The 24,608-nt window shown below is 50.9% G+C and overlaps 8 protein-coding genes across 8 annotated transcripts; 4 read left to right on the top strand and 4 right to left on the bottom strand.

Annotated features, from left to right (window-relative positions):
- Nucleotides 1-1,212: 1,212 nt before the first annotated feature.
- PV10_07509 (uncharacterized protein) lies at nucleotides 1,213-2,662 on the top strand. Its single transcript, XM_016372420.1, has one exon. The coding sequence runs from the start codon at nucleotides 1,473-1,475 to the stop codon at nucleotides 2,541-2,543; it is 1,071 nt and encodes a 356-aa protein (XP_016221752.1). The 5' UTR covers nucleotides 1,213-1,472; the 3' UTR covers nucleotides 2,544-2,662.
- Nucleotides 1,329-3,631, bottom strand: PV10_07508 (uncharacterized protein). The gene has a single exon (XM_016372419.1). The coding sequence runs from the start codon at nucleotides 3,387-3,389 to the stop codon at nucleotides 2,610-2,612; it is 780 nt and encodes a 259-aa protein (XP_016221751.1). The 5' UTR covers nucleotides 3,390-3,631; the 3' UTR covers nucleotides 1,329-2,609.
- A 517-nt stretch (nucleotides 3,632-4,148) lies between these two features.
- Nucleotides 4,149-5,735, top strand: PV10_07507 (uncharacterized protein; the record flags this gene model as incomplete). Its single annotated transcript, XM_016372418.1, has 1 exon — nucleotides 4,149-5,735. One exon carries the CDS (start codon nucleotides 4,149-4,151, stop codon nucleotides 5,733-5,735), a length of 1,587 nt encoding a protein of 528 aa, XP_016221750.1.
- Nucleotides 5,736-8,991: 3,256 nt separating this feature from the next.
- PV10_07506 (uncharacterized protein) lies at nucleotides 8,992-10,800 on the bottom strand. The gene is made up of 3 exons (XM_016372417.1): nucleotides 10,532-10,800; nucleotides 10,171-10,482; nucleotides 8,992-10,118 (listed from the first exon to the last, which is right to left on the bottom strand). The coding sequence occupies exons 1-3, from the start codon at nucleotides 10,762-10,764 to the stop codon at nucleotides 9,413-9,415; spliced, it is 1,251 nt and encodes a 416-aa protein (XP_016221749.1). The 5' UTR covers nucleotides 10,765-10,800; the 3' UTR covers nucleotides 8,992-9,412.
- A 3,463-nt stretch (nucleotides 10,801-14,263) lies between these two features.
- Nucleotides 14,264-15,513, bottom strand: PV10_07505 (uncharacterized protein). The gene is made up of 4 exons (XM_016372416.1): nucleotides 15,041-15,513; nucleotides 14,862-14,961; nucleotides 14,721-14,770; nucleotides 14,264-14,643 (listed from the first exon to the last, which is right to left on the bottom strand). The coding sequence occupies exons 1-4, from the start codon at nucleotides 15,433-15,435 to the stop codon at nucleotides 14,616-14,618; spliced, it is 573 nt and encodes a 190-aa protein (XP_016221748.1). The 5' UTR covers nucleotides 15,436-15,513; the 3' UTR covers nucleotides 14,264-14,615.
- A 427-nt stretch (nucleotides 15,514-15,940) lies between these two features.
- Nucleotides 15,941-17,653, top strand: PV10_07504 (uncharacterized protein). Its single transcript, XM_016372415.1, has one exon. It carries the CDS (start codon nucleotides 16,055-16,057, stop codon nucleotides 17,282-17,284), a length of 1,230 nt encoding a protein of 409 aa, XP_016221747.1. The 5' UTR covers nucleotides 15,941-16,054; the 3' UTR covers nucleotides 17,285-17,653.
- A 1,398-nt stretch (nucleotides 17,654-19,051) lies between these two features.
- Nucleotides 19,052-21,662, bottom strand: PV10_07503 (uncharacterized protein). Its single transcript, XM_016372414.1, has one exon. It carries the CDS (start codon nucleotides 21,460-21,462, stop codon nucleotides 19,873-19,875), a length of 1,590 nt encoding a protein of 529 aa, XP_016221746.1. The 5' UTR covers nucleotides 21,463-21,662; the 3' UTR covers nucleotides 19,052-19,872.
- A 926-nt stretch (nucleotides 21,663-22,588) lies between these two features.
- Nucleotides 22,589-24,569, top strand: PV10_07502 (uncharacterized protein; the record flags this gene model as incomplete). The annotated part of the gene is made up of 2 exons (XM_016372413.1): nucleotides 22,589-23,332; nucleotides 23,385-24,569. Exons 1-2 carry the CDS (start codon nucleotides 22,907-22,909, stop codon nucleotides 24,567-24,569), a joined length of 1,611 nt encoding a protein of 536 aa, XP_016221745.1. The 5' UTR covers nucleotides 22,589-22,906.
- Between the last annotated feature and the right edge of the window lie 39 nt (nucleotides 24,570-24,608).

Here is a 24,608-nt window from a genome sequence, read left to right as displayed (position 1 = left end):
ACTCTTTCCCCACAGAGTCGGTGAGTGGCCTGAATGCCCAGATCACATGTCTTCAAGAGTTGGGAAACAAAGGTACCAATCAAGCAAGGCGTGCAAGCAACAGGAGACACCGTGGAGAACCGAGAGCAATGTCGGCGGTGTCTTTGTATGTACCGGTGATCTGCCAGGTACCTAACCACCGAACCTCCGTAAGGCTTACCACGGCCACGCACGGCGTCCTTGGGACAGAGCAGATCGGTGTATGTATGGATGCTTAGAAGTTAAGACGGCTATGGCGATGCAAGAGGATGTGTAACGGCGTAGCTTGGTCCGAGGTGCTTATTCATAGGCCAGTCCTACGGTGCGAGTACTGCGGGATTGCTGCGGACTGTTGGTAGTGCGAGTCGATGTGGTTGATCGAGAGGGGCCTATTTTTATCATCAACAACATTGGCGCCCAGCGTGGCAGCCCTGATGGGTTGGTCATGGAGATGTCATGTCAACCATGGGCTGTAGCCTGTAAGCCAATTTGCATATACTCAAGAAAGTCATTCCATGTCATTCAATGTCATGTCGGACAAGTGCTGTCAACTTCGAGTACTTGTAGTATATCGTTGATCAATCAGATCTCGAGGATTGGTCAAAGAACCCTGCAATGGGTGCACTTGTGCAAAGATGTGTCGTCTTCGTCTTTCTATCCGTCAACACAACACCAGGAGTACCTAATGCTTTGAACGTGGGGAGGATGGCAAGGATGAGTACCTACCTTAGGTCGAGGGGGTACATAACTTAATGGTGTTAGGTTCGCGTGCCCCCAAAACTGACGCAAAAGCATACGAGTACATATAATATGTCCATTACTCGGACTCGAGGTACCTAATATAAGATCTGGGCGACCGCATATCAGGCCGACCTACCTAGGTACCTATCCAGACCCATGACTGTGTTTGACTTCCAAGGTTATGGTTGTTGATTCAGTGGGAAAGTAAAAAATATACCCAGAGAATTAAAAGTGCAGGCAGCAACAACATTGTCTTAAGCAGAAACGGCAGGCACAACCAACCGGCAAAACGTTGTTGCTGTCCGAAGATCGGACCCCTCTCACTCTCCATCTTCTTGGGAAGGAACTCCAACACGCCGCAGGACGCCCTGTGATGAACACAGAAACAGAAACAGAATATCATGATCATGTGCTCGACTTCTGATTTGCCATTTTTGTGAATCTCTTTCCCAAGCTCTGTATGGGCTTCTTATCTTGTCTTGGAAAGTTCATCCCCTTGGGACCATTCGCTAGTCATGTTCAAAGTGATGATTGAGTCCACGTCACAGTTATTTTATATATCTCATTGAGTCACTTTCGATTGAGAGGTGTCCCAGCAACAATCTCGATGCTACTTGGAAAAAATCAATTACAAATGCTCGGTAGGTCCAAGTCTCAACTTGGGCCAAGTATATCATTTCCCTTGGAAACGGAACATCAATCAGACTGCAATCATGCCTGAGGAATCTAGGGATCCTATTCTTGTCATTGGAGCAGGCGTTCTCGGCCTGTCGACCGCCACATTGCTGCAAGACACCTATCCAAATTCGTGCATCACCATTGTCGCCGCTGAACTACCTGGTACGTCTGCTCCATCTGTAGACTATGCGTCTATGTGGGCAGGCGCACACTATCGGCCCATCCCACGCTCAACTCCACAGCTTGAGGATGAAGCCCAGCTGGCGATGCGATCTGCCCAAGTTATGAAGACCATTTCAACACAGTCACCCGAGGCTGGCGTTGCCTTCATGCAGGGCGTCGAATATCTCGACAGTCTCACCCAAGACGTCATCGCCTTCAAGACAGGAGATGTCTACGCGGGCAAAGACGATGGATTCCGCATTCTGGACCAGTCCGAACTTCCAACTGCCGTCCAATGGGGCTGTGAATATCGAACCTTTTGTGTCAATGTACGCATCTACTGCCAATGGCTGCTGGATCGGTTTGTTCGGCGTGGTGGAACAGTCATCCAACAGCGACTGCCAAATGCAGCTGCGGCGTTTGAAATGGCCCGCGAACATGGGCTGGGCCAAGTCAAGACTGTGGTGAATTGTTCAGGTAGAAATTTCGACCAAGACGCGAAGATGACAATTATTCGTGGCCAGACTGTCTTGGTCAGGCAGCAATACCATCAAACCATCACTCGACAGAATCGTGATGGTACCTGGGCGTTCTTGATCCCTCGTCCGCGAAACGGCGGGACAATTGTGGGCGGAACAAAAGAGATTGGAGACCACGAGTCGCAGCCCAGGCCACAAACACGGAAAACCCTTCTTCAAAACGCTGTCAATAGCTTCCCAGATTTTGTTGACAAAGTCGACGACTTCGATGTCGTTCAGGACAACGTTGGCAGACGACCATGGCGCGAAGGCGGTGTGCGAACCGAGGTGGAATTTATCGACGGCGAGTGCCAAATCATTCATGGCTATGGAGCTGGTGGTCGAGGGTATGAACTCAGTTGGGGTGTAGCCGAGAGAATTCTCGGACTGGTTAGACAAAGCACAGGCGCGACGCCTCGGCTGTGAACGCAGGAACACGCCCCAGATTCAGCGTACATTTTAATGCAAACCCTGAAGCAGCTCCGTCCTTGTTCATCTCTTCTTGGTCGGTTTCCCTTCAGTCTCCTGCAACTGCTGTAGTCGTGTTTCCTGCGCGGTGAGTTTGACTTTCTCCTCTGCCACCATGGCTCGGACCTGTTTAGCTGCCTCGACAAGACGATCGAGTTCTTTTTGCTCCTCGTCCCTGCTGAAGAGATTCGCTGGGGTGCTATGTTGAGGAAGTTCTGCCGTCGGAGGAGGTTTAGCTGCTGCTGCGCCCTTAGCGCCTTTCGCACCCTTCCCTCCTTTAGCCGCGGCCTTGCCACCCTTGGCCTTGCCCTTGGAGTTACGCGAGCCACCAGTCAAGATATCATAGAATGCTTCGACAGGCTCGTTGAAAACGACCTCCTCGTAACAAGCGCTGGTGATCATAGATCGGTCTTTCTTCTGTTGTTCAATGTCGCCGTGATAAGGATGGAGCTTGAGACCATGCCAAATCTGCTGTGGCTTCTCTGTACTCTCGGGCACAAAGTAGAACTTCAACGCAATCTCAAACTCTCCCCATCCCGTCTCTTCAACTTCAAATGGAGGGCTCTCAATCATCCGCACACTGTTGGCGTATGTGTCGTGAAGCTTGAACTGCACTTTTCGAAGCCAGTATGAGATGTCCTCATTGTTGATCCCGCGTACAAAAACCTTCCACTTGTGAGTGTGGTCTGGAGGTGCATCTTTGGGTCGGTTCTCGGGGTCAAAGGGAATGGCTTCGGTTCCGTAGATGAAAGGTCGATGGACTTGCACTCCACGGACTCGCTTCGTTCCAGCTGGGGCAGGCATTTTGGTAGAGAGAAGTGGCGATCAGTCGCCGCGAACGTGTCTTTGGTTGATGGTCGATGAGAGTGGTTGAGCAGGATTAGTTGAGGGGGTGATGACAGGGCGGACATTAATTCTGTGATTGCTTCAAGTCTCTCATGTCAAATGGACAAAGGATTCGATAGGAGGCATCAGTCGGCAACCAGGATATGAATTAGTAGTTGGATGGAATTCATTCAGTGTAGGCGACAAGAATTGACAAATTGTTTCGATTGAGATGTTTTGCGGAGAACCCTAATCGTCTCATGCGGGCAGGCACGACGAGACAAGTCGCAAGGCAAGCGCAGCCTTGCTTTGTCTGTAGCTTGGCGGTCATTCAAGATTAGGTAATGTAGCCCTCGCCTAAGAGAAACCTCAGGCTAAGTTAGCCTCGAGAGACCCAGGGGCCTCGGGCTTGAAGCACTGAAATGAACCACCAGACTTTAACTAAATCTTTATCTAAACTACGATAGGTCTGGTAAACCGTGACCCAACACATGTTCGCATTTTCAAAGCTTAATACAGACCTCTGGCAGACCTCTGGCAGACCTCTGGCCATCTGTGTACCACCACTATATGAGAATTATAGACGGCACTGCTTCCTCGTCAACCTCGCAAATCATCAGGGGAATGGGAATAGGGTCAAGGCTTGATATTTCTAGCAGTACAGGTCCCCGCTCTTCGGATATCAAGCGAAAATTGCATACGAACTGTTAAACTGGATTGTTCGAGACTACCAAGGTGATGGTTCAATGGGAGCTCTCAATATTAGCCAGGTCGACGTCGACCGCACTGCACAGTCGTCACCTGGCATTACCCGCACGCATTATCAACCCATGTATTCCCCTTCTCCACCGCAATCACAATCACAATCGCCCTGGCGTATCACGGAGCTGGTCCAGCTGTCCCAGACATGAAGCAAAGCTCCCCATACACGAATCACGGGCTCAAGTTACAGGCAACCCGAAATTGGGCTTGAAGACGCTCATCGAAGACGACAAGTTGTATTACACGCATAGTCGGTCCAATCGAACGTTTTTAGATACATGGAACATCGCTTTCCCAAGTGAAAGGGCTGCATGGACGGAGCTAGCGTTACGAGCATTGCGCGATCGACTGTTCAGAACCTACCGTCGAAATGCCTCGCTGGCAGCCAAGGCGACGGTCGATAATCAATGGTGGAAAATTCTGCAGGATATCGACGTGATCGCGAAGCAACAAGTCGACTTGAACAACCCGGATCTCATTCGCGATGCCTTCTATTTCGGTGGCCTGGCTGATCTCGCTCCGCAGAACCACAACGCTTATCAGGATCGAGGACGCTTCTCCCTCGAGGTTGCGTTCCATCTCGGTCATGGGCAGGCGCCAATAGTCCTCGCGAGACATGAGCTGGCGATGGCCTCACAGCGGAATCCTTACCGCAGGAGCCCGACACAGGCTGCTGAGGCAGAGCCTGTTGATCTCCCAGCAGCCATCGTGGACTATCTCCGAGAAGTTGCCCTGTGCAGGCGCAACTGGGAGGCCATGACTGCGTATCTGGACTACATTCTACGGAGGCGATGTGGCCCCAAGGTGGTGCGGGAAAATTTCGAGCTTGCGCGCGACCTTTCGCTCATGGTCAGCCCTAGCCAGAGTTCCAGCGAGTTGAAGCCGGCGCTGGAACGGATTGAGCCACCGTGGTATCTGTTGCAGAAGGCTGCTGATCAGTTCGTGGCTACGTTCTCCAAGTCAGGCAGCCCTGAAGAGCTGAAGGAAGCTCGGGAACTGGCGGCTGGTGCCATCTCATCAGGCGTTTCAGAGTGGGAAGATATGCGTGCGATTGAGGAGGACCTCAAATCTGAAGAGAGACCATTAGTGGGGTCGGACAAGTGGCTGACCTACACAACGCATAAAGCCATGGCAGGCGATGATAAGGCCTGCTTTGCACTCGGTGACTACTATATCAGAAAGGAAGGTTGGCACCCCCACACACGTCAGCAGTCCGCCCCCAAGACTCGCATGGGCCTGTGGTGGTTGGAGGCCAGCGCGTCTGCGGTACTCGACCAACCTGAGTTGTGTGCGCGCAGACATCTTCTAATAGCGCTGTTGCTCGACGAAAATGGGCTTCACGGTGAGGGGGCTTCTGTCCTCGCACGGGGTGTTGATGTCTTGGCCGATTCGGCAGCCCCTGCTGGTGAAGTGGTCACCCAGTGGTTGAAATCGTATGCCACCGTCTGGCCTGACATCGCAAACTGGCACACTTCGCCCCAGATTGGGAAGGATTGGTCCGCCACCGATAAATCGATGAATCTTCTCGACCGAGAAGAATTCTATAGAGAGGTCAAAATCTGAGTGTCTCACAAGTCACCTAGACAATTGCAATCGAGAGTTCAGGGGGGGTTAAAGGTGGAAATGGGGCGTTTAGCTCGGTCTGCTGCGAAGAAATGGCGATAGTAAGCGACAAGCTCAACGGGTGGAATCGAGCGTGGTCGGTCAGAAACGGCTTAACGAAGCTCACCTCGCGCGCAGGTCCAAAAGGGATTTTCTGCATCATGCAGCTATGGTGTCCAGAGGACGATCTTTCCGTCAAAGGTGGATATTGTGGAACCCTTGGGAGTACATATGTACGTGAAAAACACATGCATCAAAGCAGTCTCAGATGTTAGCCCGACAGTCAAGGCGAGGTTACGGACGGCCACGAGCGTAGCATCGGCATAACTCGACATAGACGGGTCGTGTCATGATGTTGTAGGAGAGCTGACATGTATCCTTTTCAGATAAGCGAGACGCCAACTACTTACAGGAAACCAAAGCCGCGAGTACTCTGGAGCCGAGGTCCATCAAGGGGGAGTGTTTGTTGTCGTTGTCGATCAATTGCATCAGAATGGTCTCGATCAGGTGACGATCCTAAAAAGTAGTTGAGAACACGAGGACGATCCCTATCTTCAAACTTTGAGAATGGATGGCGGGCCCCGAAAAGGAAACTGCTCGGCCGAGGAGAGACGTTCGAGGCTCGTGCCAGGCGGTGACCTGGTGGAAAGTGTTGATTGTGACAGCTCGCATGGATGGTCTCTCATGGGAAAAGGATGAGAGGGATTGGGGCGGGCATTGTGGTAGCACATGCCTAAAGAGACTGAGGAATCGCTGGTGGGGTCTAAGGTAAGGCATTCATATCTCGGAATGCCTTGTCAGTGAAGTGAAGAGATGCAGAACTGGGCCAATGGCGATTCCAAAACTCAGATGGAATTGTTGACTAAAGATGAGATTTTGAGATGTGGTCAAGAAGTGAGGATCTTCAGTGGGGGCAAGGAGAGAGTTGAAGCTAAAGGCGCACATTGTCACATCAGCTAAAGAAGGCCCGTGGGGATTGTGGACGGGTGTTGGAAGTAAACTAGCCTGTGCGTCATGGCGGATTAGGGAATGATAGTCCTTAGAAGAGAACTTTTAGGGTTGGTGATGGGTTGGTTCTCTTTAGGCACCTGCGGAGAGCTGACAGGCGGCATCCAATTCGGAAAAGGGCCCGAGGGCCCTCCCACTGTTATTGGTAGGCGGTTGTGCCCAGCTAGGCTCCCCTGGAACCCGGGGGCCGAGGGGGCTAATAATAACAAGCCAGTGACAACATATACCCACACCCCAAGGCTGATGCAATGTCACCATTACCTAGTCCGGCACCTAAGTTAAGTACCCAGCTAGGTACTTTAGGTAAAGCCTTTACTTACCAAGTGGACTATAGACGAACTCTATAGCCACGTAGATACCTTTGTAGGTGACCTAAGTAGATGGGCACGAGAGACGCCGAGAACTAAGAAAGTCTCGAGCCCATCTTAGCCCCCGTTCGCCCCCCCACGGCGCCCTCATGGCATGTAGGCTTCCCCAACTAAAGGTCTCCCCCGTCTTTTCTCGGGTTACGTGGTTCATGCACCCGCCTGGCAGTGAGGTTCCTTTCATAAAGGCGCTAGCCTCATAAACATCTCTTCTTAGCGCTTCTGCCGAAGGCCCAAACCGGATGGGCTCTAGCAGCGTCGTCACTGACAAGGGAACTCGGGGCAGGATTCTGTCATAAAAGCTTAAGTTAACACAATGCCAGCCTTGGAACTCCTAGATTCTCAGGATCCCGTCAAGCAATCGAGATTCGGATCGCACGTGTCGAGACAAGCAACGTGGTTTTCGAATGGGAGACCAATAGATGACGGGTATGAGGATCCACGGAGAGACAGTCCGCCTGCATACTACCATACAAAGCCACAAGTGCCCATATGGGTAGTTAAGTATTATAGTGCCAATTGTGCTGCAGCAATGGTGACATTGGAAACGTTGGCGCGGTTGCCACCGAACTCATCGTCTTGAAACAACAAGGTCAAGGCGAGACCGCAAAGAAAATTGTCGCAGAACCGGTCAGAAGATCAATTGCTGGACCACCGGTCTTTGGGTGGATGCCGTTTCCATAGTCTTCGATGCCTTGTCAAGCCAAGCCGCGTGCAAACTGATCATCACCATATCTAGAGGGAATGGCGATGATCTTGTAACCTTATATCCTAACGGCCGAACCTTTAACGGCCTGAAGTTCCAAGACGCGCTTCTTCCTGAGAAACAAGGAAGATGATTCAAAAAGATCATCTCAACCACCAGTCCATGTGCGATGCGGCTTTTGAGTTGCTGTGGTCAAGATATCCACCAATGTCACCAGTCCCCACCGTGCAGAAGCATGGCAAAATGCAATCAAGCCAACAGTGCTGGATCTTCAGGAAGTAGCGTAAAGCTCCATGCCCGGCACCCAGAATTATGCTTTGCCACCCGATCAACTCAACTCAACTCAGCTTGAACCGAATCCAATTCAACCAGAGATAGGTTACTTTTGGATGGGAGGTTAATCTGCGACCCAGATGAATTGACTATCCACAGTTGGTGCAGCAGTTCCGTTGATCAACCAGACCTTCCTCCTCGGACTTACAGGCTGTAGAACAGCTCATGTGATTGGCATGAATCGCTCACAGGGTCTAGACCGCCGAGATTCCGAGGCGGTGGCCACCTGTGGTTTTCATGGGATTGAATTGGCGCCAATAACAACCCGTCGTCTATAAAGCCAAAAGCCAAAATCTAGACCATCGACCTTTCAGTCAAGATGGCGGATCTGATCTTTACGCGAGATGCATGACAACAAGATGGGATGCGCACAGAATCCATCCTAAAATTTTGCTCTCTGGATGCTTACGCGAGATCTTGTTTGCCAACATTTGAAACTGTCCCACCGATGTCCATGGCACCGTGTTTAGACATGAGTACTGCACACAATACTAATCCACATCATCGAGGCCGCAAGCTTTAGCCTGCCCCTGAAAACGTGGTCGGTGCCGTTCGGCCCGAGCTGTCGTGAGCTGTCCCCATCCCCTTTCTCCTTTCCGCCATGCCACACGGTTCTTTGGATCGCCAATCTGACCAGGAGGTCGTGCAGGTTGGCACACGATGGTTGTCAATTGACCGACCTTGAACCTCTGGTTCTGCGTTGGTGGGAGCGTCGTGAAACCGGCAGCCGCGGGTTGAGTCCTGTCACATGCGTGATCTCATGCAGTGCTCAATCTACGGCAACGATCAACGCGTTGCATCACGACCGTGGTCGATTCCGATTCCGAAATTTAGCAAGTAAGCACCTTCCGAACATTGAGACATCCGTCGTGGCCACACGCATCTTGATTGCTGCAACATTGTCCAGAGTCCATTTGTCTGGCTCTGTGGGTAGCGGCGAATACTCCTGTTATTGTATGTGTCCGCGACTCGATCACAAGTGCCATCAGACATCCAATTGAGAACTGGTTGAGCATTTCTTGTCGGGGGGATCCGAGCTCTGAAGCGTGCTTTGCAACGTGTCTCAGTGTCGAGGAAAATCGCATCGGAGGTGTCTACCGGTGCGCGCCACCTGTATGTAGTCATCTTCGTGATTATAGACAGATTCGGGTTCGATTGGGACGATGGCAGAATCTTGTAAATGCCTCGACCTCTGAAAGGGGGGTGATTGTCCTTGTACATCCGTGTCAAGTCTCTCCTGTTGCATCGCTCATGTCATCGTCGGAGCCTTCGTCAGAGTGACCCTTGCGCTTCTTCTGTCCTTCCCTGAGGCCCTTTTTGAGCTTCAGGGGAAAGCCCGCGCCGCGATCCAATAAGCCTTTGACCAGATTGCTACTGGCTTGGACTGTGTCAAAGTCTTTGGCATTCACTACCCTGAAGACGTCACTGGTCACAATGTCGACCGCGGCCACGGTAGACCCTGGAGCCATAGGAACTGCATCCATTTTCATCAGAGTGAACTGCAGGCGATAGTCGCCTGCTTTTCGAACAGAGATGTCGGCGAAAATGAAAAAGGCGCCCGGGTACTTGTGGGGTTGTCTCTTTGGTTCTGATGTACGGGTTGAGGATGTGGGGAGAAATCTAGAGGTCGGGCTAGGAGGAGCAACGAAGCTCGCCGTTGACTGAGGATGTGGTTGAAACGTGGGAGGGTCGGGATCGTCGCTGGTGACTGTGGGGCTGGCAACTGAGGTGCCCAAGAGCAGTCGCTGGACTTCTTTATGGCCATCTTCGTTGATTTGAGACACGGTGCTCACGTCTCGATCAGGTGACTGTGCCGAGATCAATTTGCAATAGACGACCCAAAACTGGCTGGTGATTTCGGCCATGTCTGATGCTGATTCCGGATCAAAATCGTACATGAGCAATTGCAGAATGGGAGGCGGATCAATGGCCCTAGGTGGTGGTTAGCACTTGCCCTTGCGAGTCGAGTCGATTGGGAATTTGCCTTCTGTCTTTGCCATCTGGTCCTGCCCGACTTGCCCTTGGTTGTTGTCGTATATGGAGACGACAGCGACTAGTACTGGCCCTCGGATTGGGGTTGGGGTTGGAGTTGGGATTGGTGTTGGTGTTGGTATAGACGGTGGAGACTTCGTGCATGGCTCCTGATTGTAGCATTGAGGAAGACCTGACTTGACTTCCCGTGGACGTGAGAATTTGCGTATCCGTCATGTAATTCCTGGTGCCTGCGTGTGGGTTCGACCACACATCACCTGAGTCTCGACTGAGAATGTTGACTTCATGGAAATCACGAGCCGGCCTGGAAAGTGTCAGTTGAGTAAGGAATGGTATTAACCAGATTACTTCACCTTTCAAGGCTGGATGGGTAAAGCGGGCCCGGAGTTGGCAGATGAACGGGACTCCGGACGGTAGAGGTCAGATCATTTACAAGCAGACTTTGAGGGAAGGAAAGGTTGGATCCTTGAGGTCCCGGTGACATGGATGCGGGCATTGAACTTTGATATTGCGGAGGTTGTGTTTGACTTGAGGTCGATTGATTGCCATAGCCAAACCTAGTTTGAGGGGTTGAGTGTGGGCGCATGACCCCTCGAAGGAAGTCATTAGTAGATGATAGGTATGGCAAGGGATCGTCCGAGAAGATTGGGTTCAGATATGAAGCGGCAGGTGGTAGACCACGCTGTGGTGACCATGATCTATAGGAGGAACCTTGTCACCGACATGAGGAACTGTGAACATGGACATTGAGTGTCTAAAGTCCACGGACGACGGGAGCCGACTAAATGTACACTCTAGGAGTCCAGAAAGACGATGATGAACCAACACAGTCTGGACTTTTGGACTCAAGCCTCTTGTTGGTCTGGAAGGGAGCTGCTTGGCATTATTGCAAGCCATCGTTCACTCTCGCGGCGTTTTTAACCCATCAACCCATTGTTCCATTGTCCCAGTGCTCCAGTAAAACCAGAGACAACCACTGTTGGGCAGAGGGGCGGGACTAAAGACAGATAGGCACAGTTGCAGCACCTCGTACCCTCTCACGCTTCTTCTTCTCTCTCCTGTACTTGTTTGGCTGGGCGCCCCAATTGGGAGGTATGGTAACTTCTTAGGCAGACTTCTGTAAGTCGGTAACCTAATTAGCTAGCTCCCGGGGTGTGCAGGACCTCCCGCAGGTATGGGGACCAGTTGAGTTGGTGCCAGAGAGAATCTGGGTACGGGGGCAGCGGGACCGGCCCACCCAACCACCATTACTGCTTAGACGAGAGAACTACCTACCTACGGAGTACTTACTATGAGGAGGGTGGCCGGGGCGGGTGGCGTGACGTCTGACCGCTAGAGGCGCCAAAGATCTTGACTCAAGCGTCTACTCCGTAGGTTTAAAGGGAAAACAATGCCAAAGAAGTCTGGTGGACCTGTCCAATTGCCACGACCAAGTGCCCCGGAGGGTGGGGGGTGGAGGCCCGCGTCCAGCGGGTGTTGGTTGTTGGGCGTTGGGAGTTGGGAGTTGACAACTACGAAATCACGATCCTCCCGTGCGTCACGATGGCAGAGGGAGAATGTGATGCACGAGCCCCAGCACGACTGGCGTTAAATTGACCAACCGGTAGCCTACTTAAGGTGCAGGATATGTCGAGGGGTGTAGATCTCTGGTGTCTCTTCAGGCGGGCCCATAAGGTTCGCACAGTCGGTCACTGGGGCCAGTCGCGGATTTCTGGGCTTGTGGTGGCAGGGATGCTTGCACATCGGGACCAAAGGGGGGCATCTCGGCCACTGGGGGCCACTTAGGGCCCATCCTTTCTTGGGAGTCCACTGCAGAGGTTCTTCGCTTCAGCTGTTACGGAGTACGGAGTATGTGCACGCATATGGCGATTGCGTCCTGTTGCACTAGTCAAACTTTGCAAAGCACGACGCACGCGAAACAATCTGTAGCTGCATCATGCAGACCCACAAGGTGCTGTACTAGAGAACAGAGGTGTCGTTGTGCTCGTGGCGGACGACCAAGTTTGTCTCGCACAGGTCTTACCGAGTATCTTTTACTTACGATGCATGATGGAAATACCTATAGAATCCTTGGGGCCACAAAATCGAGTCTTCATGGAAGCATTTGGACCCGGACACGAGAACCCCTGGCAGAGTGCACGGCTATGACAGGTTCCCTTCCGCCCCGTACCACACCACGAGGGCCCAAGGCGCTTGGGCGTTTCCTACGTAGTGAGTACTCTTGCCGGGCTTAGGTTTATGTGGAGGAGAGGCACGGTGCAAAAAGGAGCGTGGCAGAGGCTGCGTAACCGACACCTCACGCCCCCAATACCAGGTATTCATTGTTTTCTCGGATTTAAGTGCAAACACAGTCAGAGGGAATTGCATCCAGATCTTCATCCTCTTCCAAAGCAATATTCAACGCAAAACAGATTCGAGTTTGACGTTTCTGGGGTCACTTGAAGTGTTGTTTACAAGGATATTGGATGACGGGCCTCGCCTACTTAGACTAACAACGGCGACCGTTCCTTGGACAGAAAAATGCCTGGGCATGTATACCATGGCCATGGTTATGGTACAGTAGGTGAGTCCACTACTTACGGTAATAGAAGTAGGCGAATTAGCCAATACGGTGCTGCCTACCTGAGTAATCGAGGCTTCTTCAGGCTGGTAGGTGCTCCAGAGGTCTCTGTTTACGAGGAAGCAGAATCCAACTTGTCATCTCCATCAAAGGAACTGAAGACGACACCTAATGGAAATGAATGAGCCTTGAGCTGTTGTCTAATCACCCATACACCCAACAAGAATGAGATCTCATTCCTGCCAGGATCTTATCGCTTTTCAGCGCGACCATCATTTCTGGATGATGGTTAGTCCAGGCCTCAAATGGAAAAGTGAAACTCCACCGCCGTTCTCGCCTCACTATTATTGAGCCCAGTATTTTCATGTTCACTTGTCATTCATAGAAATGGTTCTCTTAGCTCATCCTTACGAGTATACTGATGTGAATGAAAAAATATGAGGGCCTGGGTCGGTCAAATGGGGACGCTAGGTGGCTGGCTACACTAACGACCAAGGACAAAATCTGTTCAAGACTAATGTTGAAGCGATAGATAGCGACATCAGTCTCCAACAAGCGGCATCTTCCTGCGGCAAAGACTCACGGGGGCTTCGACACGCCCATCTTAAGTGGAGTTAACGTCTCTGCGTCGGGGCGCCAAAGTAGTAACTCGAGACACGAGATGACTGGTCATGTTCGAGCAGAGAATGACAGCCATGATGGACCGCACCACCAATACGGATTGTCCGTAGATCAATCCAATTTCCTTTGCCTGACTGAACTGAGGCACTTACGACAGTGTCTGGTACAGTACGTGTATGTCAGGAGGGCTTTCCGCTGCATTTAGCATGCGAACCACTTGTCCCTCTACAACCTTCACATTTTCAAATAACAAGTTGTGGATCCGTAGATGATGATCCAGCCCGTCATACGTATATACGACGAATTGATGTCTCCCACTCCATGCCAGAATGGCCTGACCATCCAGTCATATAAGTTCTGATCCGAGTCACAAACATCGGATCTTATCTCCAGTATCATTGTTTCTTGGAAGTATGCAGTGCTGATAAGAGGCATTTCTTTCACAGGTTGATGTTGAACACACCACAGGACTTTGTGCGCACGTCAGATTTGGTCCAGCTTCATTACCTTGCACTTGATGGTACAGTAGATCGATGCCATGCCATGGCCTTCCTGCACAGTAGATCTTCTGCCTGGACTAGTAACAATCCTGACAAAACCAAGTAAACGGGGATGGCTGGGACGGCACGATGGCTGCCTCATCCAGCATAGCAGCAAGTATCAGAAGATCCTCAGCTCCTCGAGGCTAGTAGTGCCAGTGCCTGAGGTCAAGAGGAGCTTCGAATCAGAATGTCATCGCTTGCTCGTCTAGCAGAAAAAAGCCACGTCCGAGATCCCGATTTTTCTGCTTGGCAGGCTTATATACTACGAAGATTTCTCCTTGCCTAGTCATTGAGATCTTGAAAATGCGACCATGACAAGAATGGCGAAGAAGCCATCGATTATTTTCAAATGAGATAATGAATTTGGAACCGCTTGCCAACCCAGCCAAGTTTTTTTTCCAATAGAGATGACCAGATTTCTTTCTTCGTGGAAAAATTGTAGTGCAAATCGTTAATTGACCGAGCGCCCCGAGACCACAAAATTCCCCGAGACACAGACTTTACAGTGAATCTTCGACGAAATAGTTGCAGGAGAAGCGGGCTGTCCAACCAACAGTCTGGTGGTGGATTGGCCGAGCACTCTCCTTCGTCTCCCCAAGAACCTAGGAAGCACCCACAGTTCGTAGTAGTAGCTCTCTACACTCTTTCCTTTTGGCAGTAGCTACTTCTCGTGATCTTGATGATTTCCCAGGATTAAGTTATCCATTCATTGACTCAGTCATCTTGCACCAAATTGGACAGTCTGCAATACGGAATCATTATCCATGAGTTCATTCGGGGATAACAAGGCAGAAAGCATTGCAAAAGGAGGGGTCTTACTCGATCAAATTGCCATCAGGGTCTCGAACGTAGACACTGCGAAGTTTGCCCTAATTAGATTCACCACATGAGCATTTTCCTCGCCATGGTAATGATACAAGGAACCTTCAATGCCCGTGCCAGCAACTGCGTAGGACTTACCTGGGCACCAGTTCTGTTGACGACTTTGTTGCCTTCGAGCACCGTGATGCCCGCTGCCTTTAGCCTTTCAAGCACACTATCGACCCCATCCTCGACCAGGCTAAAAGATTGACGACCTAGCTTTTAGCAATGGGGCATCTCATACCGCAAAGGGGCCAGCCATGCCAGGACAGACTCACAAGCACAAATCCCCACTTCCCGGATGGACCTTGGCCGCCTTGGGCTCGAACTCATGTCCACTTACGTGCAAGTTGATCTTCTGGTTCCCAAAATGTAGGGCATGTCTATCCGATCCAGCCGAGGTAAAGGAGGTATGCCGCATTCCAAGAACACTGGCATAGAATTGGACTGTAGCGTCGAGATCCTTGACGGTCAATACCAAGTGGTCCAGGGACTTTGCCTTGGTCACTGAGCTCATTTTGCGATTCTGTATAGGGAGGTGGGTATGAATAGAGTTGGAAGAGGGCGCTTTTGAAAATATGTATCCAGCCGAGGGCAGCAGACTCGATCGCAGTAAACCAGCCTTGTAACCTCGTTGACACAGCCTTAACATCATCTCTGTTGCTTGCCTCATGTTAAAAGTCACGAGCGAACATGAGCAGGCGATCAAGCTACGAATGGAGGTGAGGTTGCTCTTGCCGAATCAGCGAACCCGCACCTGCCAACAGATGACGATGACGATGATTATAAACATGGCAGTAACTCAAATGATTGGAGAGCCACGGCGACCAGGATTGCACCTGCCACCAAATGGCCATTTCCCCTCACTCTCGCTCGATTCTTCTCGCTTGTCAAGAATCAAGAGTTTCATGAAAAAAGGATGAATGGTACATCCAATACTGTCTACATGTCTGGCCTGTGCTGCGTAAGTCACGACAAGTGGATGGCACCAAGATCGAGTGACTGTTGAAGAGAATATTCACGCCCAGGGCTCAAACCTTCACTCAAGGTTGAGACTCGGCGTCCCCAAGACAAAACAAGCTAAGTCATGTGACCTGGATCTTCAACATCACAGTTTCCATCTTCAAGAAATTCTTACCACCTGGTTCAGATTCAGTCACTCCCCTCAACAGACCACAGCGTAAAGCTTTGCCACGTCAACATTTAAGTTTGCTAGACTGACAAGTGCTGTGAACATAGCATTTTATTACCATCGAGGCACCTCTTCGGCAATTCACCCGGGGTGGAGGATAATGGTCACCACTAGGTCTCAAGAAAAACAAAATGCACAAACTCCTGTTGGTGCAAGCACAATTGAAGTGCTCATAACACCAGCAACCCGAACTAGTCCCATAACTTCCAGTCCGCTGCCAACCACACGCTCAACGCGTTCCACTCCACGCGGTGGGCAAAGGCGCAGCGTCGCCAACCAAACACAATGTCTTCCTGGACCATCGGTAGACTCATCGAGTGATCCGACCCCAGGTCCATCTCTCGAGTCATATGGCAGCCCAAAAGTGTCAAATGCCACCCTTCCGCAACGCTTAAAGGATTCATCTCTGTTGAACGCGCACGAACCTCCCACTGAAGGTCTTGAAACTCCAGAGTCAGCCGATGACCAGTACCTCGAGAAAGACCACGGAGCAACTGTGGGGAGTTCCGATCCGCAAGTTCGAAGCGAGAAAACCGACGATCATGTTGCTCCGGCGCAGATGACGGTTCAATCCCACCAATCCGAGCTTCCTGGGGTACAGCAAGGCAGCCGCAAAAGACGACGATCAGGCGCAGATCTTGACGAGGTACCTCAAACCACGGCTAAAGCGCCTACAATAAGTTTCAGTGGTAGCGGTGTGACTTCACTTCCTGATACGAACTCGCTTAATAGGTCAATAAGCGAGAATTCGACCGAAAGTACAGGCGTCCCACCAAATGCAGTGCCGGGATTGGAATCAGTACTGGACGCGGGTGAAATTCAGCTGGCTGTAGAGAAATGCACGTCAAATGCAGACCACCATGGCTCGATTCAGGACACGGATGATGCGGCACGTCCAGCGTCCAGCTTTGCCATTGGCGCGGCTTCCACCCCAAAAGCACCACATGCAAATTTTGTGGCTCAAGCGACAGCCACCCCTCTTGGCATGTCATTTGCTTTCCCAGAGGGGATTGATGTGGAAGTCGAGTCACAAACTGAAGCAGGATCGGCAGTTACCTGGACTGGAGCATCCTACACGACAGCACCCGAAGAACAGAGCTCGGTGCAACATGTGCAAGCAACAGAAGAATCTGTGCCGACATTGATACGGCGCAAACACAAGAAGTTGTCATCTCACAGCTCGAAGCAAGAGTCACACTACAAGGTTCCTGTTGAGAGGCCAAAGATGACGGCACTGCAGCAATTCCGCAACAATGTCCTAAATTCGAGGGAGAGAACGACGCATTGGGCACCGGGCGGGGCGCGCCGCACCAGGTTTGTAGGTGCATAAGGCTATGAGCAGTCAATTCTCGTGTGGTACACATACGTACGGGGTAGGAGAATGTACCCAGCGGGATCTAGATTGGGATGGAGAAGTAATTTTGTGGGAATTAATTCTGCATACTACTGGAAATGGACAATTCGCCCTTCCATGCGCCTTGTTCGAACCGACCTGGCTCGCGTGGGCAGCTAACGACTCGCTTACAAGTACACCGTACTCCGTACGTACGCATGCGACATGCGTGGCTGCCACCGCCCCACTAATACCAGGCTCAACAGCAAAATGTCGTCGGTCCTCGTGGTTGCGGGAATACTCCATACTGTTGCACTACGGAGTACTTAGACGAGATGATAGCGAATGATTGACGTGCGGGGCCGGGTGGACCAAGCAAGTCTGTTTTTCGAGAAGGCTAGCTTCAATTCTCGAGCCTCAGGGACTCTGACGCAAATGTGTTCCGTATCATTAGGAGTTACAAAATTACAGTGTACGGTGTACAGTAGGTATCTACCAGGTACTTAGATTATTCGGCTGTTTGGGCGGGCAGGGCAGGTCGAGTGGCCGGCGGAGATGACCATGATCAACCAAAGGTGTACGCGGCCAGAGAGAGATAACCTTAATCGATGATTGTCTACGGAATATGATATGGCAAGTGGATGGGTACCTACGCGTCTACCTACCTAACCTAGGTATGTACTGTAAAACCGTTGATTATTGCATGTCGTGGCTGTCAAGAGATTGATTGCAGATGCAAATCTTTTCTCTCTCTTCACTATCTATTTGCCTTACGGGGTATAGTTCGGTCTGGCCATAGGAAGAAGGAAACACAGATACCGAGATCAGACCATGTGCCCACGTACCTTTGATACCTACCTTCCTAATTGAAGAGCGATTAATTAGATAAAATCTATAACCGAAAAATCTATAACCGAGCTTGAAAGTCGAAAGTCGAAAGACGGAAGACGGAAGACGAAACTCTACTCAACGTCACCAAAGTTACTACTGAGGTACTAAGTTAAGTAGGTACATGCTCTAGGTACCGCATTCCCTTGCCTAGACTGGCCTGACTGGGTACTTCCCTAACTTCGTAGCTTTCGAATCGAACTTGTGGGGAGACGCCAATGAACAATTGACATTTCGGAAGTGACATCCGCAATGGGGAACTCCGTAGACGAAGTAGGTACCTAACCTACCTACTCCCTTAGGAAAATTTGCTTTTTACATCTTACAAGGTTCACGAAAACCTACACATCCTATCATTTACTCGACGACTTACTCGTACCTCCTAATGCGGCTCTGAGTCAGACATTTTCGCCTTTTTTTGCCCTTTTTCGGTCTCGTGTGTGGGCATGCAATCGGTTGAAAAACATAAGTACCGTATTATTTGTCACCCCATGCCAATTGTGATCCATGCCTGGAAGGGAAGTGGCATTGCGCATGCTGCTGGACGTAGCCACGAGTGCCACAGTAGCGTGTCTATCAAGCGAGATGCCAAGGGATAGGGTTGATTACCTTGGGAATATATCTACAGAAGTAATAATTGAAAGCAAAGGTAGGGCTTGTATGCCTCGGCATGGTGGTGCTCAAGGAGGGGCACGAGGGGAGAGGGATAGAGGGCCCATGGGACGAGACGAGGGGATCCATACATGAATCCATACCATAGCATGTACCTAGTAGCTGTGTATATCTGATCGCCATACATATATGAGGATCCTTCGCTAAACTCTTCGTCATACCACGTACTGTACACGGTGCCCACCATAGTCAGTTTCATATCTCTTGCTCTTGGTTGCTCTTGGTTGCTCTTGGTTGCTCTGAGTGTCGTCTGGCCGCAAGTGGACATGAGATTTTGATCTCCGTTCCCGTCTGTCCTCGTCCATCTCCACACAAGATAGGCATGCGCATCTATTGTCCTCTTCTAGTAGCATCACCGTGTGTCGCCAGACTCATCTTCCCCAGTGTCCCCTTTTGATGCGAGCGTCCATCTCCACAAGAGCCACAATCATCATGGTACAGATAAGCCACGTGCTGTCCAACCCTATAACGACACAGGAAGGCAGAAGACTAGGAATCTCAATCTTCTCATTGTTTCGTCAGCTGTCTTGCTGATCACAATGTCAAACTGTTCCATATTGCATTGATCAGAGCGCCGTGGAGATCGTCAATCGAGATGCTATCGCTCGGCGAGGGTGAGTATCTCCAACCGAGGATGTCAATTGGTGATGAGTCGTTTCCAGAAGTCCTTGTTCGATACAACAGACCCACAACTCCATGACATTGTCGTTGAGTGGGTCACTTGGCTATTCCAAGTTGCCAGATTTTTCGCCGATTCGGACGATCCATAAGCTGTCACAAGGCCTCAGGGTCCGAACACTGCGTTTGTGTTGATCCAATTCCAGAAGATGCCCCATACACTCTGGTAGTGCACAGTTGACGTTGGCAGTCGGGGGTCTACGGCCGAGACTCATCAAAGCTGACACTAATTATGGCTTCAAGATTGTTGAGAGGACTAGTCAAAATCAGATCGCTTAGCCCAACGGCGCGATTTCCTCATTCTCATTTTCTCTCTCTCCGTCCGCAGGCATACTTCGTACCAGAGGTCATACAACACCGCCTGTGACTGCTCTGACCGCCAAACAGTTTATTCTTCTGGCGTAAACATCCATCGCATGCACAAGTGGGTCTCCAAACATGACTTGTCGTAGTTGCTCGTCCTTGACCGTGCTCGCTGTCACGTCGGCCTCCTGACCTCCATCTGGAACCCTCAGAACAATCAGACGACCTGCGTTGGAAAGGTATGAAGGCGGTACATCCCACCACAAGGTCCTTGCTTGGAGCTGGGTGGTGTGAGGTTTCATCTGCGGCCTTTTCGAAGGCTTGAGTTGAAGATCCAATCGGGACATTGATGCATTGAGAAGGTTCCAAGCAGAAGATGATGGATGATTAGATGGAATTTTGGCTGGGAGGGGTTGCGAGAGAAGGTCGACCAGGCTCTTGATATAAGCCCGTTCGGCTCGTACGACCGGGTCGCCTTCATTCATGAAGGAGAAGAAGATGCATTTCTGTAGCCGACCATCAACAGTCCTCGGTTTCTGCAGCGATAAGAGGCTGATCGGCGGGGCCCCAAATACCACACAGTGCACCCTTCGAAAGCATCCAGTCAAGATACTGAGCTCCGACTGGACCAATTCTGAGAGCATATGGGTATAAAGCAAGCTCGCTACAGCACCTCCAGCGCTGTGCCCTGTGATGAGAAGGGAGCAACTTGTGCGATTGGGGTCTTCTTCCAACAAAGTCCGGAGTCTAGCAGCAATTGGCTTGACCATGGCTTTGGCAACTTTGAGAAACCCGGAATGACATAGATTGCCCTCATCATCGAGAAAGCCTCGGGGAGAGACAGCATCAGTCTGAAGATTGACACCCCAATCTCGAATGCTCATCATTGACGTGCCTCGAATCGCAAACACGATCGTCTTCTTGTCGTCGCACGGAACAGACTTGATCACCATAGCCTTGGTGCCGAGACGTCCGTCTGCTGAGACGAAGTCTTTTCTTTCAGAGCGGGATTGAGGAGTGGCATACGCACTGGACGAATATTGAGCAGCTAGACATAATAAGGGATAAGTTGGAATGTACACGCGCAGGGGAGGGAGTGAGGCAGGTAAGCGAGAATTGATATATAGATCGACCTTGGAGAAAACAGTCCTCTGATCGCCCTTGCCTCTGTGATTAGCTTGGCCTTTGCCGCTTCTGCCGCTAACGGCGCCAGAAGATCGGTCTGCGAGATGAAAGTTTGCAGATTCTGGGTTTTGCACGTCTGGAAACATGGCTTGGAGCGCAGCATCTGAACCTGTAAAGGCATCCTCATCCATAAGCGTGAGGACATCTCCCAGTTTGTCTCCGATCTCTTGGTGTAGAGTTCGTCTAGGATCCTGCGGTCTCGGTGGTATTGGACGTGGTGGCGCTGTGGAAGTTCTTGTTAAGGGTAGATAGGGTTGGTAGTTCGTCGTGGGTATGGGCGATGAAGTCATGTTAGGGAGTGAAGGTCGAGTGTTGTGAGTAGGCATGGGGTGAGTGTAATAGGCCGGAGGGGCCTGTTGTAGGTACGGCTGATGTAGGCCTGGACCTGCTGATGCGAACGTATCTGGGTCCGCCTCATATTTGCGGCGTCTTTTGCCAAAGAATGGCATTTTTGTAGACTTGAATGTTGAAAGTTGGGAGTTCAACGATGATGGCGTGGATGGTTACCATGCGGCAGGTGGGGTAATCTGGTTATGGTGACATGAAGGAAGGTGCAAACGTCTATCTCGGTCGGTCAACTGAAATCCATGGTGGACATGATGAATGATTCTGGAGTCACAGTGACACCAAGCCTTGTTGCTGTCAGGTTGGGAATAAATAAACCAGAGCATGATCAGAGACGTTGGCTCTACTAGATCCTATTCGCTCATCCACGAACCGTGATACCCTTAGCCAGCCGGACGTGCCTAGTAAATGAAAGTCTGCACCAGTAGGGTGGCCGAGGGGCGTCTCTGCCATCATCCGCACTACTTACAAGAAGGCTGAGCCTCCCGCGCTTAGCCACAATCGAAACCCAATCATGACTGTCAGCCTTGAGGATACTTCACCTACTCCGTACGCATCATTATTATACCGTGTGTATGGTGACTTTGGTGTGGACGCGGTTGCCTGCTGGATGAGCGCGAGATAAGATTGATTTAGTAATTGATGCTTCATCCCTTTTATTAGTCTCTCACCATCTGTTGCTGACACGTGATGTGACGCGCCAACCAATGGCTCTTACCTAATTACTGTCGATGGGGATAGTCATGGCGAGGGAAGAGTAACCCCTATACCCCGACCTTTGCTTCTCTGGCCCCGTCGATCTCTCCGTGGACATATTCAGGATGACTGTTTTCATGTTGAGTAATCTTGAAGGTAAGAGCACTTGATAGAAATTGCCAAATGATTCTCAATGTCTTTATACAGTTGCGAAGATAGTAGGAATTTTCGTGGTGTAGATCTGAGGAAACAGCCACGTGCCTACTTGAGATAGCCTTACTTGATTACTTTCAATTGGCATTTGATAGATTGCAGGATGGACGTTGGAATGCCGTCCCGCGTAGTGAGAGGCATGACACGGACGGTTGATCCCAACGCGTGCTAATAAATCCACCGCCTACCCTTCAGAGCCTGATAGGGCAGTGTGGGCAGTCGTGGCAGTCTGCACAACTTGGCGTTGGCATCTGACGGCCCCCTGTCACTCCTTCCGCGGTTTCTATGAACATGAGGACATCATGTTTATTATTGTGGACTGTCTGCACCAACTCCCAACTTCATCATCTGTACCTCTCGATTCACAATTCTCAGAGTAATCCAATGCTCCTGACCCCCTCATTCAATTATTTAATATCAGCTTGATCTTGTCCACGTCTCCTTCCATCCCTTTCATGACTCTCGCTGGCCACCTGAAATATTGCCGTTGACCTCCTCTTCGAATCCCTCCCCCAACGACTGCGACTGGTGGTTTGGGAACAGGAGAAGTCGGCACTCGTCTCCTCTTTCGCGACCCTCCAGATGTGCTGATGAGCATATCGTCCTCTCCATCGGCCACCCTCGAGGTCTACTATTCTCATGGACACAACTCCTTACACCGACAACACACACAACCCCAGAGCGACAGCCCCCCCTTTGGCTGAAGACGACGTCTACATCAATCCTCGTCGCAAATTTCGCCGGCGCGGAACGTCCGAGTCCAAAAGTGAACTAGAGGACGATGAACTTGCTTCCTCAATGTCGAGCTCAGAAGAACATGAACTCGGCCCGCTAGATTCCGATGTGGAAATGGAGGATGATGAAGAATCAGGTCTCAGCAAACACGAACGTCGGAAATTCCTCAAAAGCAAGAGACAGGCCCACACGTTGGATGCTCGAATTGCCGGTACCGCTGGCCTCTCAGCGGACGAGGCTCGACAGGCTGACCAGAATGTCATTCGAAATCTTCTCATCAACGCCGCCCTCGTCGGAGGCTGGTATTTCTTTTCTCTATCCATATCAATAGTAAGTTCACCCGACCTGTTGGACCCTCAGCACTGACGCGTGTCGTCTGCAGTACAACAAGATGATGTTCTCATCCGACCACTTGGACTTCCACTTCCCATTATTTGCCACCTCCCTGCATATGGTCGTCCAGTTCGCCTTGTCTTGCACCATCCTTTTGTTGTTTCCTTCATTACGGCCTTCTCAGCCTCAACCTCCACCATATCGAGACGAACCACCCAACCACAAACCGCTAGTAACACCCCTATTCTACCTCACCAGGCTTGTCCCTACCGGCACCACCACCTCGCTCGATATTGGACTGGGCAACACCTCCTTGCGCTACATCACCCTCACCTTCTACACCATGTGCAAGAGTTCCGTCCTCATTTTCGTCTTGACGTTCGCCTTTCTCTTCCGCCTCGAAAGCCCGTCTGTGAAGCTCATCCTAATCATCCTCACCATGACCTTGGGTGTTTTGATGATGGTCGCCGGCGAAACTGCCTTTCATGCCTTGGGATTCGCACTCGCCATTTCTGCCTCTTTCTTTTCTGGCTTCCGCTGGGCCTTGACCCAGATTCTTCTTCTTCGCCATCCCGCCACATCCAACCCCTTTGCAACCCTCTTCTTTCTTGCGCCAATCATGTTTGTCACCCTCCTCACTATCGCCTGCTTCTCCGAAACACCCACGGCTGTCATCACCGGTATTCAACTGCTAGTATCCAGTCACGGCATTTTAACCGCCCTAGCCTTGCTCATTGTCCCAGGGTGCCTCGCCTTCTGCATGATTGCGAGCGAGTTCACCTTGTTACAACGCACAAGTGTCGTCACGCTCAGTATTTGTGGCATCTTCAAGGAAGTCATCACGATCAGCGCGGCGGCCATTGTATTTCACGATGAGCTTTCCTTCGTCAACGTGAGCGGCCTCTTGGTCACGATTGTCAGCATTGCTGCATACAATTACCTCAAGATTTTCAAGATGAGGGAAGAGGCCCGGGACAAGATTCGGAAACGAAACGATGATGAGGACAAGGAGGAGGAATTTGACGACAGTCCAGACCTGCAGGGTCACCGATCAGATCGATACGATCAAGACGAGCCGACTCGGTCGGCGACGGGGACTACTCGGGGCCCAGGACCCGCAGACTCGGGCCCTTGGACACGGGGGCTGGACAGTCATGCTGAAGGATCGACACCCAGCTCATCTTTGTTGGACCATCCTGCTGGGAGGCCTTGGAACAAGAATAGAGACGATTGAGTAGTCTTTGTAACATTGCGTTACATAATTGTATTGTAT

This window comes from Exophiala mesophila, assembly GCF_000836275.1.
Source record: "Exophiala mesophila strain CBS 40295 unplaced genomic scaffold supercont1.5, whole genome shotgun sequence".
Taxonomy (NCBI): Eukaryota; Fungi; Ascomycota; class Eurotiomycetes; order Chaetothyriales; family Herpotrichiellaceae; genus Exophiala; species Exophiala mesophila.
Note: the sequence above shows the minus strand (reverse complement) of the source record. Positions and strands in the feature narration are given on the sequence as shown.

Coding starts and splice junctions, on each gene's coding strand:
- PV10_07509 (XM_016372420.1), top strand. CDS start 1,473: ATGCCTGAGGAATCTAGGGATCCTATTCTTGTCATTGGAGCAGGCGTT.
- PV10_07508 (XM_016372419.1), bottom strand. CDS start 3,389: ATGCCTGCCCCAGCTGGAACGAAGCGAGTCCGTGGAGTGCAAGTCCAT.
- PV10_07506 (XM_016372417.1), bottom strand. CDS start 10,764: ATGCGCCCACACTCAACCCCTCAAACTAGGTTTGGCTATGGCAATCAA. Junction 10,483..10,531: donor TACCCATCCAGCCTTGAAAG/GTGAAGTAATCT, acceptor GACACTTTCCAG/GCCGGCTCGTGATTTCCATG. Junction 10,119..10,170: donor CCAGATGGCAAAGACAGAAG/GCAAATTCCCAA, acceptor ACCACCACCTAG/GGCCATTGATCCGCCTCCCA.
- PV10_07505 (XM_016372416.1), bottom strand. CDS start 15,435: ATGAGGCAAGCAACAGAGATGATGTTAAGGCTGTGTCAACGAGGTTAC. Junction 14,962..15,040: donor GGAAGTGGGGATTTGTGCTT/GTGAGTCTGTCC, acceptor TCAATCTTTTAG/CCTGGTCGAGGATGGGGTCG. Junction 14,771..14,861: donor TCAACAGAACTGGTGCCCAG/GTAAGTCCTACG, acceptor GAATCTAATTAG/GGCAAACTTCGCAGTGTCTA.
- PV10_07504 (XM_016372415.1), top strand. CDS start 16,055: ATGGTCACCACTAGGTCTCAAGAAAAACAAAATGCACAAACTCCTGTT.
- PV10_07503 (XM_016372414.1), bottom strand. CDS start 21,462: ATGCCATTCTTTGGCAAAAGACGCCGCAAATATGAGGCGGACCCAGAT.